At 46.0% G+C, this 23,242-nt stretch overlaps 1 protein-coding gene across 2 annotated transcripts; it reads right to left on the reverse strand.

Annotated features, from left to right (window-relative positions):
* Positions 1–711: 711 nt before the first annotated feature.
* Positions 712–23,026, reverse strand: tbc1d9b (TBC1 domain family member 9b). 2 transcript variants are annotated; one of them, XM_085360977.1, is made up of 23 exons: positions 22,707–23,026; positions 20,241–20,351; positions 19,005–19,123; positions 18,698–18,929; positions 15,336–15,594; positions 15,035–15,242; positions 14,692–14,889; positions 14,472–14,618; positions 14,243–14,393; positions 9,025–9,239; positions 8,736–8,853; positions 8,419–8,621; positions 8,231–8,313; positions 8,022–8,151; positions 4,795–4,893; positions 4,632–4,700; positions 3,806–4,046; positions 3,537–3,602; positions 3,140–3,208; positions 2,845–2,898; positions 2,506–2,544; positions 2,320–2,411; positions 712–2,012 (listed from the first exon to the last, which is right to left on the reverse strand). In XM_085360977.1, exons 1-23 carry the CDS (start codon positions 22,822–22,824, stop codon positions 1,389–1,391), a joined length of 3,645 nt encoding a protein of 1,214 aa, XP_085217103.1. In that variant the 5' UTR covers positions 22,825–23,026; the 3' UTR covers positions 712–1,388. The 2 variants fall into 2 exon arrangements, with proteins under 2 accessions (XP_085217103.1, XP_085217111.1); XM_085360985.1 differs by lacking the exon at positions 2,845–2,898.
* Positions 23,027–23,242: the final 216 nt, after the last annotated feature.

Genomic DNA, 23,242 nt, shown 5'->3' on the forward strand with positions numbered 1-23,242 from the left:
ACCTCAAAGTCCTTTATACTGTAAGACCCTACATTAATACTGATCATGCGAAAAAAACGTCTTTTTAACAGGAAGAAACCACCGACAGGCTCAGCCTCTGTAGAGGAATACAGAACACAAAATGACTAATTAAGGGAATTGGAATAAGAACACCAAACCAGAAATCAGAATCAGGATTAAGAAAACAAAAATAAATGAAAAAAAGTTTAGGATCCTTGACTTGGGAAAAACCCTGTTTTAGAGTGACACTAGCAGCAATATCGCATGCCTTCGACTGAGAGTCGAATCCATCCAAGCACGCTCCAGGATGAGTCTAGTAGAACAAAATATCAGCATGTGACCTTACCTGGTGCACAGGTGAGTCTGACATCTCGTTTTACTTTATCAGGTGAAGTTTGGCTCAGTGGATTATCACCAGAACTGCAGGTAACGATTTTCCCACGCTCTGAAAAAGTGTGTCACTTCCTGCATCAGTGCTGAGGTCAGAGGTCACATGAACCTACAAACACCTGCTCACCAGTTTATCAAAACTAATCTACTTTAAACGTCTTTTCTGAAAGTGTAACTGTGTCATTAATAAAAATCTTATAAACCTGAAGTAAGACGATGAAGCACGAGACGACCTCTGACCTTTGAGCCTGTCATATGTTGCACCGACCCTTTAAATGATGACATATTTCTCAAAGATGACACAGCAGCGTAAGAACTTCCTCCAGTATTTATTAGAACAACAGATCAACACAGTGAGTTTAAAATCAGGTCAAACACATAAAAACACGATGACATCATCACAAACAGAGTGATGTCATCACACAGGCAGTGGAGAGAACAAACAAGGCTTCAAAGTAAGAGTCCAGGTGTAAACACACCTGGTGAAATATGGCGTCTTCATCGTTATTGATTATAAACCATTAGTACTGATCATAAATCTTTATTTCACAATAAAAGTCTGATGCAACTCACATGTGTTTGAGTCTTCTACAGGGGAACTCGCCAACCATTTATCGGTTTCTGTTTCCTGTTCACTGATTGGTCCTGCAGAGACACAGGAGCTGATCAATGAATAATTCAAAAGATGGATCTATACAGCGTTGTGGAACACTTCCTCCAGCTCCTTCACAGTAAAACACCTCAGTCACAATATAAGGGCTTTTATTGTGAAACATCTAAAGGAAATGTAGACCTTTAACAGATCAATGCGCTTATTGATTGATCAGATTGTCTCTAATCGATAAGATCTGAAACACTGAAACAGGAAGTTTAGTCTGCAGGACCCGCCAGCCAATCAGAGTCACTGTAACATCATCAGAGAGGCTCCAGTCCCATGATCCACTTAGCTGATTACATCGGTTACCTGTATGGTGCACATGGACAGGTGAGGGAGGTGCTCAGGTAGAATGCCGCGTGAGTTCATGGTCGGAGGCGGAGCTTATCTGGCGCTCCACTGCCCGCTGAGCCTTGCAGGCGGCCATTTTGGCCTGGATGTCCCTCTTCCTTTCAAAGTAGTCGACAAGCGGCGGCTCTGTCAGCATCGAAGCCAACACCTGCTCAAAGGTGATCGACCAATCCGTATCCAACACGCTACCCTGCCTCTGCTCGCCGCCCCTGATCAGCACCGTGTCCTCAGCGATATCCTCGCACTGCAGCGAGCCGGCACTCACCACCGAATATGAAGACACTGACGCATCATCTTTTGTTTCCTCGTCGGACATCTGAGGCGCCACCACCTCCAGCTGGGCGTCAGCCAGAGCTCGGCACACTTCGGACTCACCAGACGCCCCGTGACCAGGCCCCTCCTCCTCCCCCTGAGGGCTGTGGGGCAACGTCTGAGCAGAGAGCGAGGTCTGTGGCGTGGTCTCGCGCTTCTTGGTGCCGTTGTTGAACTTCTTGCCCACTTCACCGATGCGCAGCAGCAAACTGGCAACCGTGGCGATGGCGTGATAGAGCTGCTGCTCAAGAGCCTCCTCGCTGAACATGTTGTACAGAGTTTTACACAACTCAATGAACTGCTCCTGCACGCACAGACATACACACACACACATATATATATATATATATATAAATATATACAATAACAGACACACAGCTGTACAGGATATTTTACTTGTATGCTTGTTTGTGGCTTCCTCTCCCCACCAGGACTAAGAAAAAAAACACTAATTACTTAATTTTATTAAAATTAATCAGTCTCTCTGTGGCGACCTGTCCAGGTGCACGCTGCCTTTAACACCCCCTTAGATACCTGGTTTGAACCATCCTTGCTACCTGGGTGTCACACTTGTGTCTGTAAAAAAACGGTGTAACACCTCACATTCTCACCTGGTTCATCCTCGGCAGGTCTTTGATGGTCTCTCTCTTGGTCTCCTTCTCCTTGGCCCACATCCTCAGGTAGTACCTGTAGTCCTTCACCTCTAAAACAGACCAAAGGTCAGGGGTCAAACGATTGGGCCAAGCCTCAGAGTGATTCCTCCTCCTTAAAGACTCGAGTCAGGGAGGTCAAGTTACCTTTTTTCTCCTCACTGTCTCCATCTTTTGGCTCCTCACCTGTTCAGATAGAGATCATCATCATCCTCATTATCAAACTTTGGGGTTAAATGTGAGAATGGAACAGACGGTCTAAAGATGGATGAGGTCACCATGACCTCATTTTCCAGGTTAAATTCAATCCTGAGCTGACGGTCTTCTAAGTTTAGCTAACGCTGAGGAATTCACCTGATAGCTTAGCCAGAAATTTTCAAATTATCTGCTAATGTTATGATCATCATCACAAAAACACGAGAAAAACATTAGAATAACTTGGCAGCAGAGTAACATCCCTAACCCTCAAACCAAACAGACACAAACCTGGTGTCACTTCCTGCTGCCGCAATGCATTCTGATCAGAGAAGTAGGAAGCTTCTGGAAGGAAACATCACAGGAAGAGGAAGAAGGAAAAGAGGAAGGAGAAGCAGAGTGAAATGTTCAGGTGTGTTAATCCAAGGTTTGTTCATGCAGATTGATCAGTTTGAGTTAAGCTTCATGCAGACTCAACGATTACCGACAACCACAGGATCCTCTCTGAACAGCAGGGAGGAAGAACTCCATTTTAACAGGAAGTGACAACAGATGTGTGTGTGTGTGTGTGTGTGTGTGTGTGTACCTCGAGGTTCCTCCTCGGTGAAGAACTGCGTGGCCTCTAGAGCAGACTCCGCCTCCTCTGGACACAGAGCTAAAACAAACAAGCAGCAGGTGAGTCGCAGGTTCTCCACCTGTGGTTCAGTCTTTGATCCATTCAGTTCTCACCAGCTCTCAATTTACCACCCTTCAAAACCAGGAGACCCCACAGAGACCCAAAACCCGACTTCGACCCCATTCACACCTGGTCCACCACGCTGGGTTTGGCTCCAAAAATCTGACAGTGTAAAGGCTGGAACCTCTGACGTCACGGCCAGCGGGTTACAGAATTCATCAGGACCAAAACCAGATCAGTGCAGAATAAGGAAGAGCTGATCTCATGATTCAGGGTTACACTCACCTGTACAGGTGAGCTGTGTTACCTGGAGGTAGGTGGAGCTTGTACAGTAGCTTCAGTTTTTCCGTCATGTCCCCGTGATACATCCCACCTGCAAAACATACACACTAAGACCTGTGGAGCTCTGTAACCTGAAGCTCTAATCTTGACCTGTAATATATAATATGTACTTTGGATTGTCGATCTGTAATCTATTTTCTGAAGTGCTAATCTAGATCTGTAATCTTTCGTTTGGATCACTAATCTATGATCTGCATATGTAATATGTAATCTGAGGCTGTAATCTGGGCTCACTCAGTCCGGTGATGAACTCTTTAAAGTTGACTAGCCCATCCTGGTTCTGGTCCAGCAGCCTGAAGAGGCGGGCCGACAGGGTTGGGTTGTGCCCTCCGCAGACCCAGGGAGCGAGCGAGACGAAGAGCTGACGGAACTGAAGCGGGTCGATGCGGTACTGCTCCAAGTACGGCAGGCTGGGATCGTGACGCTCAGCGGCAGAGCTGCTGGAACCCCAGTAACAGCTGGTCATGTGTTTGGACTGGATCGGCAGAATGGACAAAAAAGGAGGCGGGGTTAGAGGCAGTAACATGCTTGAACATACAGGTAGAGCTATGTTTACGTCACAGAACAGATTTGAAAAAGGAAAAAATGAAGTTCTGACTCTTGCAGGGTCACACAAAAACAAGGTCACTTCCTGTCTGATAAACAGGCGCGGGTTACACCTACATTTCTTCATAAGTAATCAGACGTGATGGAAGCTACTGTTAGACAGGAACAACGAGAACACCGGGAAAGGACACATCAACACTTTGGTCCAGAAGCAGAAACAAGAACATCAAAAGGCCGTGGGAAGGGGTGCTTTCCTTCATCACAGCATACAGCCAAGTGAGGAAGACCCTCCGAGAAGGCTTGCTGTCTCACAGAGCAAACTCAGAGCACCCAGGAGCAGAAAGACTAGAGTGTAAAAGGCTGAGCAGCTCTGGATCAGCCTGCAGGACGATGAGGAGGTTTCGTCCTGTTTGCTGAAACACTTTCTAACAGAATTGGTGAAAAAATGTTTTTGGTTTATTTCACACCTGAACATCAGGTCAGCACAGGAACCGTGTAACAAACATGAACTCACCTTGAACAGACAGTAGAGCTCCTCCAGCTCTTCAATACTGAAGGCTGACTCTGTCATCATCGCTCTCACCTGCACACACACACACACACACACACACACACACACACACCTGTGAGCTCAATGTCTTCATTAACGCGCTGTATAAGCTCGTGAAAACACTCACCACACTTCTCTTGGCAGTGTCCTCCAGGGACTGGATGACCTTTAACCTCTGCTTGAACCTCATCTGCTCAATGACATCAGAGCGCAGACTGCCAAACTTCTGCACAGAGAAGAAGAAGCTGCAGTTACCTCAGAGAAGAGGACGCCTTTCATCACAAACATCCTTCCTGCACCACCAAACCTGCTCATCAACCTGCCGAGGAAGATCCATCAGCTCGTGTAGGGAACGAGAAAGACTCAGTCAGTTTGGCGCCGCTCTCAACAGGTAGTGTGGACTGTTAGACCACCCACAGAGCTTTACAGTCCACTCTGGGTGCATTAAGCCCAACAATACAGTGGGGCAAAAAAGTAGTCAGCCACCGATTGTGCAAGTTCCCCCACCTAAAATGATGACAGAGGTCAGTAATTTGCACCAGAGGTACACTTCAACTGTGAGAGACAGAATGTGAAAAAAAAATCCATGAATCCACATGGTAGGATTTGTAAAGAATTTATTCGTAAATCAGGGTGGAAAATAAGTATTTGGTCAATAACAAAAATACAACTCAATACTTTGTAACATAACCTTTGTTGGCAATAACAGAGGTCAAACGTTTACTATAGGTCTTTACCAGGTTTGCACACACAGTAGCTGGTATTTTGGCCCATTCCTCCATGCAGATCTTCTCGAGAGCAGTGATGTTTTGGGGCTGTCGCCGAGCAACACGGACTTTCAACTCCCGCCACAGATTTTCTATGGGGTTGAGGTCTGGAGACTGGCTAGGCCACTCCAGGACTTTCAAATGCTTCTTACGGAGCCACTCCTTTGTTGCCCGGGCGGTGTGTTTTGGATCATTGTCATGTTGGAAGACCCAGCCTCGTTTCATCTTCAAAGTTCTCACTGATGGAAGGAGGTTTTGGCTCAAAATCTCACGATACATGACCCCATTCATTCTGTCCTTAACACGGATCAGTCGTCCTGTCCCCTTGGCAGAAAAACAGCCCCATAGCATGATGTTTCCACCCCCATGCTTCACAGTAGGTATGGTGTTCTTGGGATGCAACTCAGTATTCTTCTTCCTCCAAACACGACGAGTTGAGTTTATACCAAAAAGTTCTACTTTGGTTTCATCTGACCACATGACATTCTCCCAATCCTCTGCTGTATCATCCATGTGCTCTCTGGCAAACTTCAGACGGGCCTGGACATGCACTGGCTTCAGCAGCGGAACACGTCTGGCACTGCGGGATTTGATTCCCTGCCGTTGTAGTGTGTTACTGATGGTGACCTTTGTTACTTTGGTCCCAGCTCTCTGCAGGTCATTCACCAGGTCCCCCCGTGTGGTTCTGGGATCTTTGCTCACCGTTCTCATGATCATTTTGACCCCACGGGATGAGATCTTGCGTGGAGCCCCAGATCGAGGGAGATTATCAGTGGTCTTATATGTCTTCCATTTTCTGATGATTGCTCCCACAGTTGATTTTTTCACACCAAGCTGCTTGCCTATTGTAGATTCACTCTTCCCAGTCTGGTGCAGGTCTACAATACTTTTCCTGGTGTCCTTCGAAAGCTCTTTGGTCTTGGCCATGGCGGAGTTTGGAGTCTGACTGTTTGAGGCTGTGGACAGGTGTCTTTTATACAGATGATGAGTTCAAACAGGTGCCATTCATACAGGTAACGAGTGGGGGACAGAAAAGCTTCTTACAGAAGACGTTACAGGTCTGTGAGAGCCAGAGATTTTCCTTGTTTGAGGTGACCAAATACTTATTTTCCACCCTAATTTACGAATAAATTCTTTACAAATCCTACCATGTGAATTCATGGATTTTTTTTTCACATTCTGTCTCTCACAGTTGAAGTGTACCTCTGGTGCAAATTACTGACCTCTGTCATCATTTTAAGTGGGGGAACTTGCACAATCGGTGGCTGACTAAATACTTTTTTGCCCCACTGTAGTTCATGTTCAGTACAAAAACCCAACATTGGTGTTTGAGGGTCTCTGCCTAGGTGCAGACCGTCATCTATTCAACTCTATTTTCGATTCAGGTTTTTTCACACAGTGCCAAATCACAATAACAGTGGCCTTAAGATGCTTCATATTGAAAGGTCACAACCACAGCCCTTAATGTGACAGCTGACTTTCAGCCAGTTAAGTTAACGGTGAATATTTTATTTGTGCTTTCGAAATGAAAAAGTCCTGGAGAATCGCTTCGCTCAAGCAGCACTAAAGCTTTAGTGTGGAGGTGGACCCCACGGGGCTAACCGTCCTGATGTGTTGGCCGCTAGGGCTGTTCGATATAACGATATGCATCGGATGACGATATAAAAACGTCGATAGTTTCATTTTACGCTATCGTTTGTTTCATGGTGTCGCAAAATAAACTGTTTACGGCAATATTTGTTCATTATTTTGATGGTCACTGTAGTGGCCATATTAATTTCTTAAAGCTCTCTCTTTCTTTAAAGTTCTCTTATATTTAATATAACCACACTACAGACAGAAGTGCTTGTTTTTATGCGTTGTCGTTAGCAACAATGACGGTAACCGCATCACATGTCCGCTTGTTTATTTTCCACATAAACCTTTCACAATAAAGCTCAAGATCCTGTTGAGACTTTTCAAAATAAACTGAATCACGTGAAAGATGCAGAGTGTTTATGGATGAGAAGTAAAAAGAGCCGCCAGGTGCTAAAAAAAATAAACCTTAGACTCAAACGTTAGAACAGGCTTTTCCCCGCAGCACGCCGTGTAAGAAACACTCACAAAGAAAACGGCGGCCGTTACAACTTATGTCTAAAAATGTATCGTTTCAATTAAAACACTCGACTCCAGGTACGCAACGCCCAGCTGGAAACACTTCACGCAAGTTGAGCTGCCTGAAATTCACAGAATTTACAGAAAATGTAAAAATTTTGTGATTTATATCGTCCTTTATTCCTCTTGTACTCCGTGTGTATTTGACTCTGTGGGGTTTGTGGCCCTTCCTCCTGCAGCTCTGGGTGAAGACCTAACGTGCAGCTCAAAGGCAGCATGCAGCGTGTTCTTAAGGCGGAATAATTCATTAAATATTAGAAAACATTTACGTTTCCAACATCAGTCACAACGTAGAGCTCTGATCGTTTTATTGGCTGTCTACATAAAGTAGTCTGTTTTTCTAGGTTCTGACCTTCACGTCATCCGTCTGAATTTATCCCAGTGAGAAAGCTTAGTGACCCCCCCCCCACCACCACCACCACTCTGGCATCACCTCGTACGATGACTTTATGAGGTCAAAGACATCGATTTCAGGCGACGGCTCGTCTCCACTTGTCAGCTGGGCGTGCGGGTGAGGGATGGGCGGAGCCACCGTCTGTTTATTGACCACATTATCCAGGTACCTGCAACACAAGTTGGATTTATTCCTCAGGTGTACACAGAACAGTTCGGAGTGAGCCGATTCTGGCTCTGGACTCGTACCTGCCCAGGATGGTCATGGCCTCTCCCTCGTCGCTACAGGAGAGCAGGGCATCCATGTTGTCATGGAGGACAGCCAGCGCCACCTGCGGGTACATTTAGAGACTGGAAGTCATTCAGCTATAGCACAATCTCATTCACATCCAAAATAATGGATCTGTGGGTGTCCCTGGGTCCATCAGCACTCCTACCTGAAAGATGACCTTGATGCCCTCATAGAAGAAGCAGTCGACCAACAGGACGGCGCTGTCGAAGGGCATCACAGACAGGAAGAGGGTGAGGAACCAGGACAGGCTGATGGTGGAGATGACCCCCAGCTCCTGCATGTGTTCATAGAGCAGGGGGAGGAAGGACCGGGTCAGCTCCTCAAACACCCCCTGATCCACCAGAGCTCCTGCAGGACATACGGAAACCACGTCACTATCCCCAAGCCTAAGGAGGACTCCTCAGACCCGTCTCCACCAGAGGATGGATCTACTCTGGTGCTGTGATCCTGCCTTCTACTGACCTACAACTCGGGTGTTGTAGTAGTCGGGCAGCATACGCTCACACAGCGCCACCAGCAGCCAGAAGGCCTCTTCCTCGGTGCAGTAGAGCAGCAGGACAGAGGTGACGATGTTCATTGCCTGGTGGAGGAGACAGAAGGTCAGAAACAACAAACCGACACCACCTCAGGACGCCTTACACATCATGTTAGTGCAGACGTCATCAGCTGTGTCAGGGGGTTGTTTCAGGCACCCGGCTGAGCTTGATGGGGAAACACAACGCTTCTGTTTCATTTTGCTTTATGGGAGTACCTGGCAATATCCGATGCCCGGGTTGCGGTGGGCGTATGCGGTGAGGACGCGGCGCAGGGCGGCAATGCCCATCTCATTCTGGAAGGCTCGGTGTTCAGGCATCGAGCGGTGAAGGTCGCGCTCAATCTCCTCAGTAGCTAATGAGCATAGCCCCATGGCCTGTTCCACCAGTTCACCATAGTAACCAGGGTGGGTTGCCATCTCGTTTTGCGCTCCTGGATGGACGGGAGGACAGATGAGTATGCGAAAATGAGCATAAACAGAAATTCGTGGTCCCAACTCTGAATATGACTATCCAGAGTTGGGACCAGGAAGCAGAGTTGCAGTCTTACACGCCTCTCTGCAGCTTCTCTCCTCCTGCTACCCCCCCAAAAACCCATCTCCATAGAGACTGTGTCAGCTCCCAAACAGACAAAAAACAAACTAAAAACCAGCAACAAACAACTTAAACATAAACAATTACAAAGAAAGAACAATAAAGTATCCACATCTGAACCAAAGAGTAAAACAGTGAAATGTGGATTATTAAATATTAGGTCTCTCTCCTCCAAGTCTCTGTTAGTACATGACTTAATAATTGATCAACAAATCGATTTACTCTGCCATACAGAAACCTGGTTGCAGCAGGATGATTATGTTAGTTTAAATGAATCAACACCCCCGAGTCATTCTAACTACCAGAAATCTCGAAGCACAGGCCGAGGGGGCAGTGTGGCAGCAATATTTCACACCAGCCTGTTAATTAATGAAAGACCAAGACAGACTTTTAATTCATTTGAAAGCCTGATGCTTAGCCTCGTCCACCCCAGCTGTAAAACTCAGACACCAGTCTTACTTGTTATCATCTATCGTCCACCTGGGCCTTACACAGAGTTTCTGTCTGATTTCTCAGACTTTATATCTAATTTAGTTCTGAGCTCAGATAAAATAATTATTGTGGGTGATTTTAACATCCATGTAGATGCTAAAAATGACAGCCTCAACATGGCATTTAATCTGTTATTAGACTCAATTGGCTTCTCTCAAAATGTAAAAGAACCCACCCACCACTTTAATCACACTCTAGATCTTGTTTTAACATATGGCATAGAAACTGAACATTTAACAGTGTTTCCTGAAAACCCTCTGCTGTCTGATCATTTCCTGATAACATTTACATTTACAATAATTGATTACACAGCAGTGGAGAGTAGACTTTATCAAAGTAGATGTCTTTCTGAAAGCGCTGTAACTAAGTTTAAGAATATAATCCACCCACTGTTATCATCTTCAATGCCCTGTACCAACACAGAGCAGAGCAGCTATCTGAACGCTACCCCAACAGAGGTCGATTATGTTGTTAACAATTTTACCTCCTCACTACGTATGACTCTGGATACTGTAGCTCCTGTGAAAACTAAGGTCTCTAATCAGAAGTACCTGACTCCATGGTATAATTCTCAAACATGTACCCTAAAGCAGATGACTCGTAATCTGGAGAGGAAATGGCGTGTCACAAATTTAGAGGATCATCATTTAGCCTGGAGAAATAGTTTGCTGCTTTATAAGAAAGCCCTCCGCAAAGCCAGAACATCTTACTATTCGTCACTGATTGAAGGAAATAAGAACAACCCCAGGTTTCTCTTCAGCACTGTAGCCAGGCTGACAAAAAGTCAGAGCTCTTTTGAGCCAACAATCCCTTTAACGTTAACTAGTAATGACTTCATGAACTTCTTCACAAATAAAATTTTTATCATTAGAGAAAAAATTACCAATAATCATCCCACAGATGTAATATTATCTACAGCTACTCTTAGTACCATTGATGTTAAGTTAGACTCTTTTTCTCCAATTGATCTTTCTGAGTTAACTTCAATAATTACTTCCTCCAAACCATCAACGTGTCTTTTAGACCCCATTCCTACAAAACTGCTCAAAGAAGTCCTGCCATTAATTAATTCTTCGATCTTAAATATGATCAACCTATCTCTAATGATCGGCTATGTACCACAGGCCTTCAAGCTAGCTGTAGTTAAACCTTTACTCAAAAAGCCATCTCTAGACTAGAGATGGACCGATCCGATATTACGTATCGGTATCGGTCCGATACTGACCTAAATTACTGGATCGGATATCGGAGAAAAATAAAAAAGGTAATCCGATCCATTAAATATCACGAAAGCACCTCACAAAACTTGCAACACACCATAACTCACCTCAGAACGTTAGCACGTCGGAGCAGTATGCATCACGTGATAGAGCAGCTGTGGCATGCGGACCTGTGGTGGTCTGGATAGCATTTGGAGCTTCGCTAGCAACCCGGCATTTCATCTCCGACAAAGTTATCCCCGAGAGAAGTAAAGCAAGTGTGTAAGTCCATCTCTGAATGTTTGTAAAGCATTCCCACGTTAAGCTTAACGAGCGACTGCCTCTCGCTCTCCGGCTGCTACTTCAATCGTGAAACTGCTAATGATCAGCTGATCGGCTTTTCTGTCACGAGTCTCTCTTGTTTGTTTTTGGTCCACTTTGCGCCAGAAAGAGCAAACCAGCGGCTGAACAACAGCAGCACGTTTAAGCTTGATAAGCTGTTGTTACAATTTATTTAATATTACTTTCTACACCAGGATCTTTTTCTATGTAGCTGACGGCTGGTAACTGTGCAGGGGCGGATCTAGCAAAGTTTACCCAGGGGGGCCGATAGGGCATTAACTGGGAAAAGGGGGCACAAAGACATACTTTTCTTTCTTATTCTCATTTAAAATGTCTAGCTTTTAATAAATAATTATTTGACACCCAAAGTTTTAATTTGATGTAAAATGAATAGAAGTCAATTACTGTATATAGTAACTATTAAGTCTAATATATATACCCTAGTAAGCTATAGTACTTTTTCCTTTGGGAAGGTACCATCTGTGCAGTCTGCAATTTTGTTGAAGAAAGATGTTGAATCTATTTAATATTTCTTGAAAAATAATTGATTTCTGTGCATTTTTTTTCACACTGCATCAAATTAAGGTTGATTACGTCGATTAAGCATCATGAGGTGGCGCGTGAGGGGTGGTTCCCTATTTTTTATTTATTTATTTTTGTTGTTGCTGGGAGTTGGAACCCTATTAGTTAGGTTGCTTAATATTTACGCTAAGTACTCTTTAAAATACCAGAATAGGGAGGATGGTGTAGGTCTAAGTTTATTAGATTGATCAGTATTGCTGAACTATGAAATATTTTTTTTGTATACAGGTATAACAGAATAGCTTTAGTGTAGTTGTTGTTTTAAACTTGAGTATGAACTTGCAGACTTGCAAAATGCAGCAAGATATTTTAAAAAACAGTTTTGTTGATTAAAAAAACACTATATCGGATTCATATCGGTATCGGCAGATATCCAAATTTATGATATCGGTATCGGTATCGGACATAAAAAAGTGGTATCGTGCCATCTCTACTCTAGACCCAGCAGTCTTAGCTAATTATAGGCCAATCTCCAACCTTCCTTTCATATCAAAAATCCTTGAAAGAGTAGTTGTCAAACAGCTAACAGATCATCTGCAGAGGAATGGTTTATTTGAAGAGTTTCAGTCAGGTTTCAGAGTTCATCACGGCACAGAAACAGCTTTAGTGAAGGTTACAAATGATCTTCTTATGGCCTCTGACAGTGGACTCATCTCTGTGCTTGTCCTGCTAGACCTTAGTGCAGCATTCGATACTGTCGACCATAATATCCTATTAGAGCGATTAGAACATGCTGTAGGTATTACAGATACTGCACTGCAGTGGTTTGTATCATATCTATCTAATAGACTCCAGTTTGTTCATGTAAATGGAGAGTCCTCTTCACACACTGAGGTTAATTATGGAGTTCCACAGGGTTCAGTGCTAGGACCAATTCTGTTTACATTATACATGCTTCCCTTAGGCAGCATCATTAGAAGACATCGCATACATTTTCACTGCTATGCAGATGACACCCAGCTCTATCTGTCCATGAAGCCAGATAACACACACCAATTAGTTAAACTGCAGGAATGTCTTAAAGACATAAAGACCTGGATGGCCGCTAACTTTCTGCTTCTTAATTCAGATCAAACTGAGGTTATTGTACTCGGCCCTGAAAAGCTTAGAAATATGGTATCTAACCAGATTCTTACTCTGGATGGCATTACCTTGGCCTCCAGTAACGCTGTGAGGAACCTTGGAGTCATTTTTGACCAGGATATGTCCTTCAACGCACATATTAAACAAATATGTAAGACTGCTTTCCTCCATTTGCGCAACATCTCTAAAATTAGAAATATCCTGTCTCAGAGTGACGCTGAAAAACTAGTTCATGCATTTATTACTTCCAGGCTGGACGACTGTAATTCATTATTATCAGGATGTCCAAAAAACTCACTGAAAAGCCTTCAGCTAATCCAAAATGCTGCAGCAAGAGTCCTGACAGGGACTAGAAAGAGAGAGCATATTTCTCCTGTTTTGGCTTCCCTTCATTGGCTTCCTGTTAAATCCAGAATTGAATTCAAAATCCTGCTCCTCACATACAAGGTCTTAAATAATCAGGCCCCATCTTATCTTAATGACCTTGTAGTACCATATCACCCTATTAGAGCACTTCGCTCTCGCTCTGCAGGCTTACTTGTTGTTCCTAGAGTATTTAAAAGTAGAATGGGAGGGAGAGCCTTCAGTTTTCAGGCCCCTCTTCTGTGGAACCAGCTTCCAGTTTGGATTCAGGAGACAGACACTATCTCTACTTTCAAGATTAGGCTTAAAACTTTCCTTTTTGCTAAAGCATATAGTTAGGGCTGGACCAGGTGACCCTGAATCCTCCCTTAGTTATGCTGCAATAGACGTAGGCTGCCGGGGGATTCCCATGATGCACTGAGTTTTTCCTTTCCAGTCACCTTTCTCACTCACTGTGTATTAATAGACCTCTCTGCATTGAATCATATCTGTTATTAACCTCTGTCTCTCTTCCACAGCATGTCTTTATCCTGTCTTCCTTCTCTCACCCCAACCGGTCGCAGCAGATGGCCGCCCCTCCCTGAGCCTGGTTCTGCCGGAGGTTTCTTCCTGTTAAAAGGGAGTTTTTCCTTCCCACTGTTGCCAAAGTGCTTGCTCATAGGGGGTCATATGATTGTTGGGTTTTTCTCTGTATCTATGAAGCGCCTTGAGGCGACTTATGTTGTGATTTGGCACTATATAAATAAAATTGAATTGAATTGAATGACGCTTAAACACGAACCAGAGAACAGCAGCCACAGCTCCCCTCTCAGGCGCTCTGGGATCCCATTGAGGACCAGTTCTCTGGTTCTGGAAGTCCGGTACATGCAGACGCCTCGACCAAACTCTAAGAAATGGATGTTCCATGACTCCTCCTTCATCTTCTCCCTCATCTGCAGGAGGGAGGAAATGAGATCAGTACCAGGACTGCCTGATCAGTACTGCTGAGTACTGAGCGGATCTGTACTCACGGCTTTGGGTCCCAGGTCCTCTGGGTCGTCTCGGTGGTAGAGCTGCAGGAGACCCTGGATGGCTGTGGGTAGGCCAGGGTGATAATGGCGTGCCTTCTGAACGGACTCAGAACCTGGAGAAGAAGATGGGGGTACGGAGGAGGACGCCTGAGGACAAAAACAAAACCATGAGGACTCTGTGAAAGCAGCTGAACCATGGTACGAGCTGTGATGGACATACCGAGTGACTAATCTGAGACAGCGGGTTGGTGTCACCCCACGAGCTGTCCGGGGTTCGCTGCAGGAAGTCAGAAATACGTTGGACCAGGAAGTCCCTGTCTTTGAGGTTGGCAAACAGGAAGTTCATCTTGTTCTTGGTGCTGATGGAGACAGGGCAGGGAAGGACACTGCTGCTGTCCGCCTTCTCCACAATGGAGACCTGCAGAGGACGATGGGTAAAGTGACCACAGTATGAAAGTATTTGTGTTCATCTGCAACACTCTGTAATATGTGATGTTGTAGCCATCATGTGACCTCTGACCACAGCTCATCTACTTCCTGCAGCACCAGCTGACCCAGCTCACCTCTCGGAGGGGTATGATGAGCTGACACAGGTCTTCCTCTTTGCTGCTGAAGCAGATGTAGTTGTTGGAGATGAAGAGCTGTCCGACAACATGCATCTTTGCGAACGGCGTCCACAGGGTGCAGTCCGTGTGTCCGTCAAGCCGCTCCTCCTGCGTCAGCCGAAACATCGCCCGGTATCGCTCGTTCTTCGCTCGGGCGTCCAGATCCCTGCAGACAAGAGAGAGATGTTGATGGTAACCAAGAGTGCGCTGAAAACAGACTTAAGGAAAAGAAACCCGTCTGGTGCAAACAGAGGGACACCTCTTCAGCGCAGAGACGTTCTTCAACGTTTTGCTGGGTTTGGGCAGCGACAGGTCGGCAGCAAATGCCTCGTTGTCGAGCAGCTGGCGCATGGCAATGTTAGCGAGTTGCTCCATCAACTTGAAGGTGTCGTTGATGTTGAGAAACATTGAGAAGAAATGTTCGGTGTCGCGAGTGCTCACGCGGACACTCTCTGGAAACAGCAGGGTGGCGTTCTTCTCCAGCCGCGTCACCTCGGTCCATGGCACCACCAGAGTCACTGAGGTCAGAGGTCACAGGATGACATCAACAAAGAACTTCTGAATGCTTCTAAACCCCACCTCTCACACATAAAGACAGCTGGGAGAAGCTCCAACACGCAGAGCTGGTTAAGACAATGCACGGGTTTCTACAGTAGAGACCAAAAGTAGAGAAAAACCTAGGTTTTCTGACATTTTCAACATACTACTAGTTCTGATTCAAGGTTCTCCTAAATCTGAAAATAAAAGACCCTGAAGGACAATGAGTTTTTGTTACCTGGTCAAGAATAGAATAGAATAGAATAATCCTTTAATTGTCCCACAAGGGGAAATTTGGATGTAACAGCAGCCAGAAAGACAGGTATACAAACAAACACAAGAACAGAAACATATTTACATATTTACATCAAGGACAATGGTTACCAAAAACAGAGTACTGTACCGTTATTAAATTAAATTAAATTAAATACAGATAAGAGGCAAACCAGGTTTAGTGTGAATCGCTTGATAAAATAGTGCAGTTACAGCACTGATGTAAACATCTATGTTTGTTGGGAGCAGTTCTGATTGTACAGTCTGACAGCTGCAGGGAGGAAGGATCTGCAGCTTCATGCATCGAGGACGCAGCAGTCTGTCACTGAAGGAGCTCTGCAGTTCAGCAACATTTACATGCATGGGGTGGGAGGCTGTCCATCAGAGATGTTATTTTGGCCAGAGTCCTTCTGTCTCCCACCACCTGCACTGGGTCCAGGGTGCATCCCAGAACAGAGCTGGCCTTCCTGATGAGTTTATCCAACCTCTTCCTCTCAGCCGCTGATAAACTGCTGCTCCAACATACAACACTGTAAAAAAATGACAGATGCCACCACAGAGTGATAGAAGGTATTTAAAAGCACTCCCTGGACTCCAAGGTGAGTTACCTGTAATCTGTAAAAGTTTGTTCACTTTTGTTTGTTCACATGAAGAGATCAACCTGAATCTGGTTGTTCAAAGAGGATGATTTCTGGGATATCAAAGAAAGCCCCAAAACACAACAGTGACATGAGACAAATATAATGTTCGCAGTTGTGGTGGGTTTCCATCCCCCTGATAAGGTCTCCTGTGGCAAATTGGTCAAAGGAGAAATCAAAAGTTCCCCTGCTAGGGACAGGGTTGGGAGTTTTCACAAGAAGGGGGACATCAGGTTCAGGGGCCTCACACTCCTCAGCCTCCACTGGACGTTTTGTGCCAGGATGCTTGAGAGGACAGCCCGACCATCAAATGTAGTACCTGTCCAGGTTGTGGAACACTGGACCAGCTCTTTATCCTCTGGAGGATATTTTAGGGTGCCTGGGAGTTTGGCGATCTAGTCCATGTGTTTTGTGCACTTGGAGAAGGCATTCGACTGCGTTTTCTAAATTCTTTCACACACATTACACGAAAAATGAACGCGAGGGCCCTCGGGGCGCCTGCTGCTGCTGCACTGAAGTCGGGGGAGGGGGGTGCTTTCGAATAGTGCACATTTCATTCATTATGTTGTCAATCCAAGTCCATTAAGCATAAATTACTTTTCCTGGGTTGTGTGCAATCCCAGAAAGAAAGACCCTATCCAAGGTGTAGGTCTATTAGTTTATGTTGTGGGGTTTGTGTTAATACTGGAGTGCAAAATTACTGATGGAAGGTGGACAAGAGAAGGTCAGACACAGGTAAGCAGATGTGTCTTTGGATAATGGCAGGTATTATGTATCCTGAAACAACATTCATAAGTAGGGCCAGCAAAGACCATCTGAATCGAGGAGGGGGCCTAAGGGTACATCTGTCACCATGTTACAATGCTATGATTGCAGCCATTCCCCAACTCTCTGTGAGTGGGACTCATGGCATAGAGAAAGTGTTCGCCCAGGGCACCAAACAGGCCAGGACCACCCCTGCCTGGGAACATCTCGGTGTCCCCCTGGATAAGAGAGAGGAAGTGGCCAGGGAGAGGCAGGACTGGAAAACTTTTCTTAGGCTGCTGCCGCCGTGACTCAAACGCACACAAGCATAAAAAAAGATAGGAAATGAATGGATGCGTGTATGTTCTGCACTGACCCGTTCTACGATCAAGAGAACGACCAGAAAGGCTGGGGAACATATGATGTGAGGAGAACCTTCAGTGAGGGCGGAATGTTTGAGTTGGTCCAGATAGATCATAAAAACGACTGCACCCACAGGAAGTGCTGAGGTTTGTGTCTTATAATAATAATAATAATAATAATAATGGATTGGATTTATATAGCGCTTTTCAAGGCACCCAAAGCGCTTTACAAGGCCACTATTCATTCACTCTCACATTCACACACTGGTGGAGGCAAGCTACGGTTGTAGCCACAGCTGCCCTGGGGCAGACTGACAGAAGCGAGGCTGCCATATCACGCCATCGGCCCCTCTGGCCAACACCAGTAGGCAAGTAGGGTAAAGTGTCTTGCCCAAGGACACAACGACCAGGACAGAGAGCCCAGGGATCGAACCGGCAACCTTCCGGTTACAGATGCGATTCCCAATCCCCTGATCCACGGTCGCCCGTGGCTTCAGGTCTTACTCTGAAGCAGGGTCCGTTCCTTCACACAGTTATTTTACAACATAATCCTCACAGCTGACCCAGAGTCCTGATCCAAACCCAAGAGAACCTGGAAGACCTCTGGGGACAAAGCTACAGCTGATAAAATCAAAGAAACCAGGTCCAGATATCAAAGTGTGGGCGAGATGGAGGCAAGAATGAGCTCAAACCAACCTCACACAAAGAAAGAATGTGCAAGAACCTTGATTCTGAGTAAGACCTGAAGCCACACAAGACACAAACCTTAGCACTTCCTGTGGATGCAGTCGTTTTTATGATCTATCTGAACCAACTCAAATGTTCTGCCCTGGTTGTTTTATATCAAATCTTGGTAAAACACGCCCACAGAATCGATTCCTTCACGTCATGATCATCAACAAGAGAAGAAAAAGGAGTACTTTATCCTCTAACTTTGGTCTCTGCTGTTCAGTCAGGTGTATATGATCCAGCTGTTTTATGTCTGAGCTCTCTCTTTGAGCTTTAAGCAACAAAGCATTCAGTGTAAAAACAAGACTAAATGCTGGCCTGTGATTGGCTGCTCGTACCTTCCTTTCCAAGCAGGAAGGAGTAGAAGCACAGGTGGTTGACGGACAGGTAGAGCCAGCCCTGTCGTGGCACTCGGCCCTTCCAGTAGCTGCAGGAGTAATAATTCACCAGCTTCTCCTCCTCAGGCATGCCAAACAGCTTCCTCATCTTCAACTCTGCCTCCCGAAACTTCCCGCTGTCCTCCTCGTGCTCCTCTCCGGGCTTTAACCGGTTCTCCTCCGCGATGATGCCCTGCAGGAAGTGACATCACTCAGCAGCAGCACACAGCAAAAAACAGACAGTCTGAACAAATAGGAGGTGACATACAGAGATCTTTCCTTTGACGAAGGTGGTGATGTCTTCGTCGTTGTCAAAGATGGAGATGGTCTGGAGGAGATTGGCTTCCAGCCAATCCCAGTGCTCAGTGATCTCTTTCCTAGATGAACCTGCAAGACACAGCTGAGGGTTTAACCAGGTGGCTCCTCTCACACGACACAATTAGATGTTACACACCTGACACAATCAGCCAATCAGTGCCTGTGATGTCATTACGCAAAAACAAAGAACGCAAACTACAAATGAAAGCCGACGACCTTTTCTTCAGTGAAATTCATATTAGCTTCTTAGATTAGCGCCGTCCACCAGGAACGCTGCAGGTGAGCTAACCAGGTAACTACAAATCTGTGAAATGATTTAGATCTTAGCCCGAGCTGGTAAAGTGGAGCTGGACCACAGAGTCACGGTTATGTTAACCTAAATTAACCAACATGCTTACAGCCACTATGATATCATCAAGTTAAGGATAATCTGGGCAATCTTTGGACAGGAGACATCCTCAGCCCATGGTGTCGACCTCAGTGACGATGAACTTGTGAGTTTCTGTTAGAGGTCACATCCTCCCCCTCACCAGTCAGAGGTCTTTCGAGCGACGGCAGCAGATATTTTGTGCAGACTGAGGACAAAATGTTCTCCATCTGTTTGAGGTCACAGTCCACTGTGACCTCCAGGTCATTATAAGAGGTTCATGCATCAGAACTCTTTGGAGGCTCTCAGAGGCAGTGATCACTGAGCTCGGCGTTCATGTGACAGTGTGACGGCAGCACTGACACCACAAACAAACATGCTTTTGAAGCCAACATGGGAACAGACCAGCCAACAGGAGCTTTGGGGAAAATACACCTGTTAATCGTCGAGCTATTGTGGAGTTCTTACCTCACAATATGAAGCTTTTTCCAGGCAGCTGTTACTGAGATTTCACACTTCTTAAATAAAACTGGACTGAAAAAGCTCTGCAGCAGGTGAGCTGGCTCAGAAAGTCTCCTCACCTCTGGGATGGTGACTGTCACACCAAAATGACGAGCAACTTCTTATGTTAGAGATCTTTAACAGCAGCGGTCGAAGGCCGCAAGTTAAACTGCTGGAAGCATCAACCCGAGCGCATTGCATCGGAGCGCCGCTCTGCTTTATGACTCCCGCCTTTGTGTTTCTACACGTTTACCTGTAAACATGACCAGAAATGACATTTTCTGCATTCACGGTCGTAGCTCGACGAGGTCCACTCACCACAAGCTATGTTCCAGTAGATCTGAGAGTCCGCAGTCTGCAGCAGGATCCTGTATGGTGCTACCCGGGCACTGGAGTCCAGAACCACATCCAGAGTCCCAACCAGGAGACCTGCACAGAGACAGACAGGTGAAGCAACTTGGGCAGTTATCTGGATCTGATCAGTGTTTGGATTGAAGGTGTTCTGGACTTGGACCATATCAGAGAGCATTTCTTGTTCCAGACCTTCATGGTTCTGATTTTGGGAGACAGTTATTTGTTCTGTTCTGACTGAACAGCTGTTGAAGGCAGAGCTCGGACACGTCAGAGCCGAGTCGGTCCGAGTTTCAGAGACAGTCACAGAGCTGAAAGACATCTCTAGTCTAACATCATGGTTCCCTCTGCGATTTAACTACAAGTGCAAGTCACACCTGATTGATCCTCTGTCAAACTGTTATGGTGCTACAATCGCTGGCCCTGATTGCTCTGGTTCCCCAGGTGGACTCGCACCTGAAAACCTATTAAATAATTCATTTAATGACTTAAACCAACTCCCAGCAGCATCCAGGTCATTACTCTGACACATCGTTTCAGCATTTCAGTGGTGACCTCATGTACACGTCCACCAGCTGAACGTAATTTTGAAAAACTCTCAAAATTTTTAATTAGTTATACCGTGCATATGAATTCATCGTTCTATGAGAGCATTGTCTCCCATTGAGCCAGCTACACATACAGTGCAGGGCGACACACCTGTTCTCCCTGATCACCTGCCCCAGGTCGTCTTGGGCGTTACTGCAGCCTTGTCAAACCAGCGCCCCCGACCACAGATTCTTTTCATTTACAAATTAAACCAATTGCAACATTAAGATCATCATGGAGGATCCTCTCCACACTGAGCACACACACACCTCAGCTCAGGGTGGGTCTCTGCTGCTGTGTGGTCTTCACCTCTGATTGTTCCTCCATGTTCTGGCTCCATGTGAAGCTTTGCTGCACCTCCCTGTGGCAGCATCAGTGAGACCTCCTCCTCGTCGTCCTGCAGGCTGAACCACAGCTGCTCAGCCCTTTTAAACTCTAACCTTTCTGTTCCTGAAGCTGACGGATTCTTCTCTTTACCCTTCACTTGGACAGTGGGCCTTCTTCCTCACGTTGCTGCGATGATGAAACGACCCGCCACCCCAGCCCTGTATATGTTCTTGTTTCGCTGCATCTCTGCTCATCTTCCCATTTCATCTCCATGCTTTCAGCCACTTATGAACAATTCATGAGACACCTGTGATATGCTGAACAGGCCTCCCACCTGTCCACCCCCACTCCTTTAAAAACACTATGACCTTTCAACCCAACAAACTCGATTACCGGGACAGTAAACACTCCTGTCAGCTGACCCCTGAGGACCTTTCTTGCATCCTGCGGTCAGACCATGAATCATACTTCCTGTCAGCTGGTTTTCGAACTGCAAGTCACTTTCTGCACAGCATGAATGAACACAATCTGCAGGAGCTCCACCTCAGACACATCCACACAGTTAAATCTAACAGACAGCAGCATGTGGGCTGAGTGTGCAGGTCACTCAGCAGCCATGTTGGTACGGCAGACGGGCAGTTATTTTACAGCACTGTGTGAGCTAACGGTGATCTCCGGGTTAGGGTTAGCTGCACAGCATCACGTTCAATCACGTGGAAATTTGCTGATGTGTGCTAAAGTTCAAACCGCATTTTTACCCTGTAGACACGGGCGATCGTGGCTCAAGAGTTGGGAGTTCGCCTTGTAATCGGAAGGTTGCCGGTTCGAGCCCCGGCTTGGACAGTCTCGGTCGTTGTGTCCTTGGGCAAGACACTTCACCCGTTGCCTGCTGGTGGTGGTCAGAGGGCCCGGTGGCGCCAGTGTCCGGCAGCCTCGCCTCTGTCAGTGCGCCCCAGGGTGGCTGTGGCTACAATGTAGCTTGCCATCACCAGTGTGTGAATGGGTGGATGACTGGTTGTGTAAAGCGCTTTGGGGTCCTTAGGGACTAAAAAAGCGCTATACAAATACAGGCCATTTACAAACTTTGCCTCCATCTTTGCTCGTGCAGATCACCTACTCACAAAACTACGGAAGCGTAGAGCTGCCACCCAGGCAAAAGAAAAATACAAGTGTATCACGTTATAACGTGAAAGGTTTATTGTTCTAACAAGATACTTTTCACGTTTGAACAACATAATATCACGTTATTACAATATACATAATTATCACGTTCGTACAATATAAATATTATATTGTACAAACATGATAGTATGTTGTACAAACAGGAAAAGTATCTTGTTAGAACAATAAACCTTTCACGTTATAACGTGATACACTTGTATTTTTCTTTTGCCTGGGTGGCAGCTCTACGCTTCCGTACAAAACAGCAAACACCCCCGGATCTTCAAGTTTCAGCTTATCGATCACTAATCGATTATTCCATCTGCCGCAGAACTAATGTTTGAAATACCAGCTCACCGGAGAGCCCCCCTCCGCGGCCGTGCCCCCTCCTCCTCTGCAGGACGAAGAACGGGTTCGCCCGCTCGGACACCCACAGAGCCCCGGCCAGCAGCACCTCCTCCGGGTGGATCCACATTTCTGCCCGCTGCCGAAGGCCCTCCTCCGGGGACTCAGGGGAACACAGGCCGGGGAGTCAGCGGGACAGAGGCCGGAGTGTCGGCGTGCGAGGGCTGTCTCTCCCCCGGGGAAACGGCAGGAAAAAGGTGCTGAAGCTTCCGCGAGAGTCACGCAAACATCGAGCTGATGTTGTTGTTTTCACTCAGTCTGATGACTGCACTTTACTACCGGGTGTTAGGCCACTCCCCCTGCGCCCGCTGCGTCATGACGTTTACATGTCTGCAGTTTATAAAACGTTAAAGCGAAAAACAACAGGGGGCGCTGTTTTGTCAGCGTTAGGGGCTGTGAATGTATTTTACAAAAACACCGCTTAAAGTTTACATTTCAGCAGAAGAAAATGTAATTTAGAAAAAGCCGAACAAAGCCACGTTCAAGCT

The sequence above is a fragment of the Diplotaxodon limnothrissa genome, linkage group LG2 (genome assembly GCF_057381915.1).
Source record: "Diplotaxodon limnothrissa isolate DT_005_m linkage group LG2, D_limnothrissa_male_GT1.1, whole genome shotgun sequence".
Lineage (NCBI taxonomy): Eukaryota > Metazoa > Chordata > Actinopteri > Cichliformes > Cichlidae > Diplotaxodon > Diplotaxodon limnothrissa.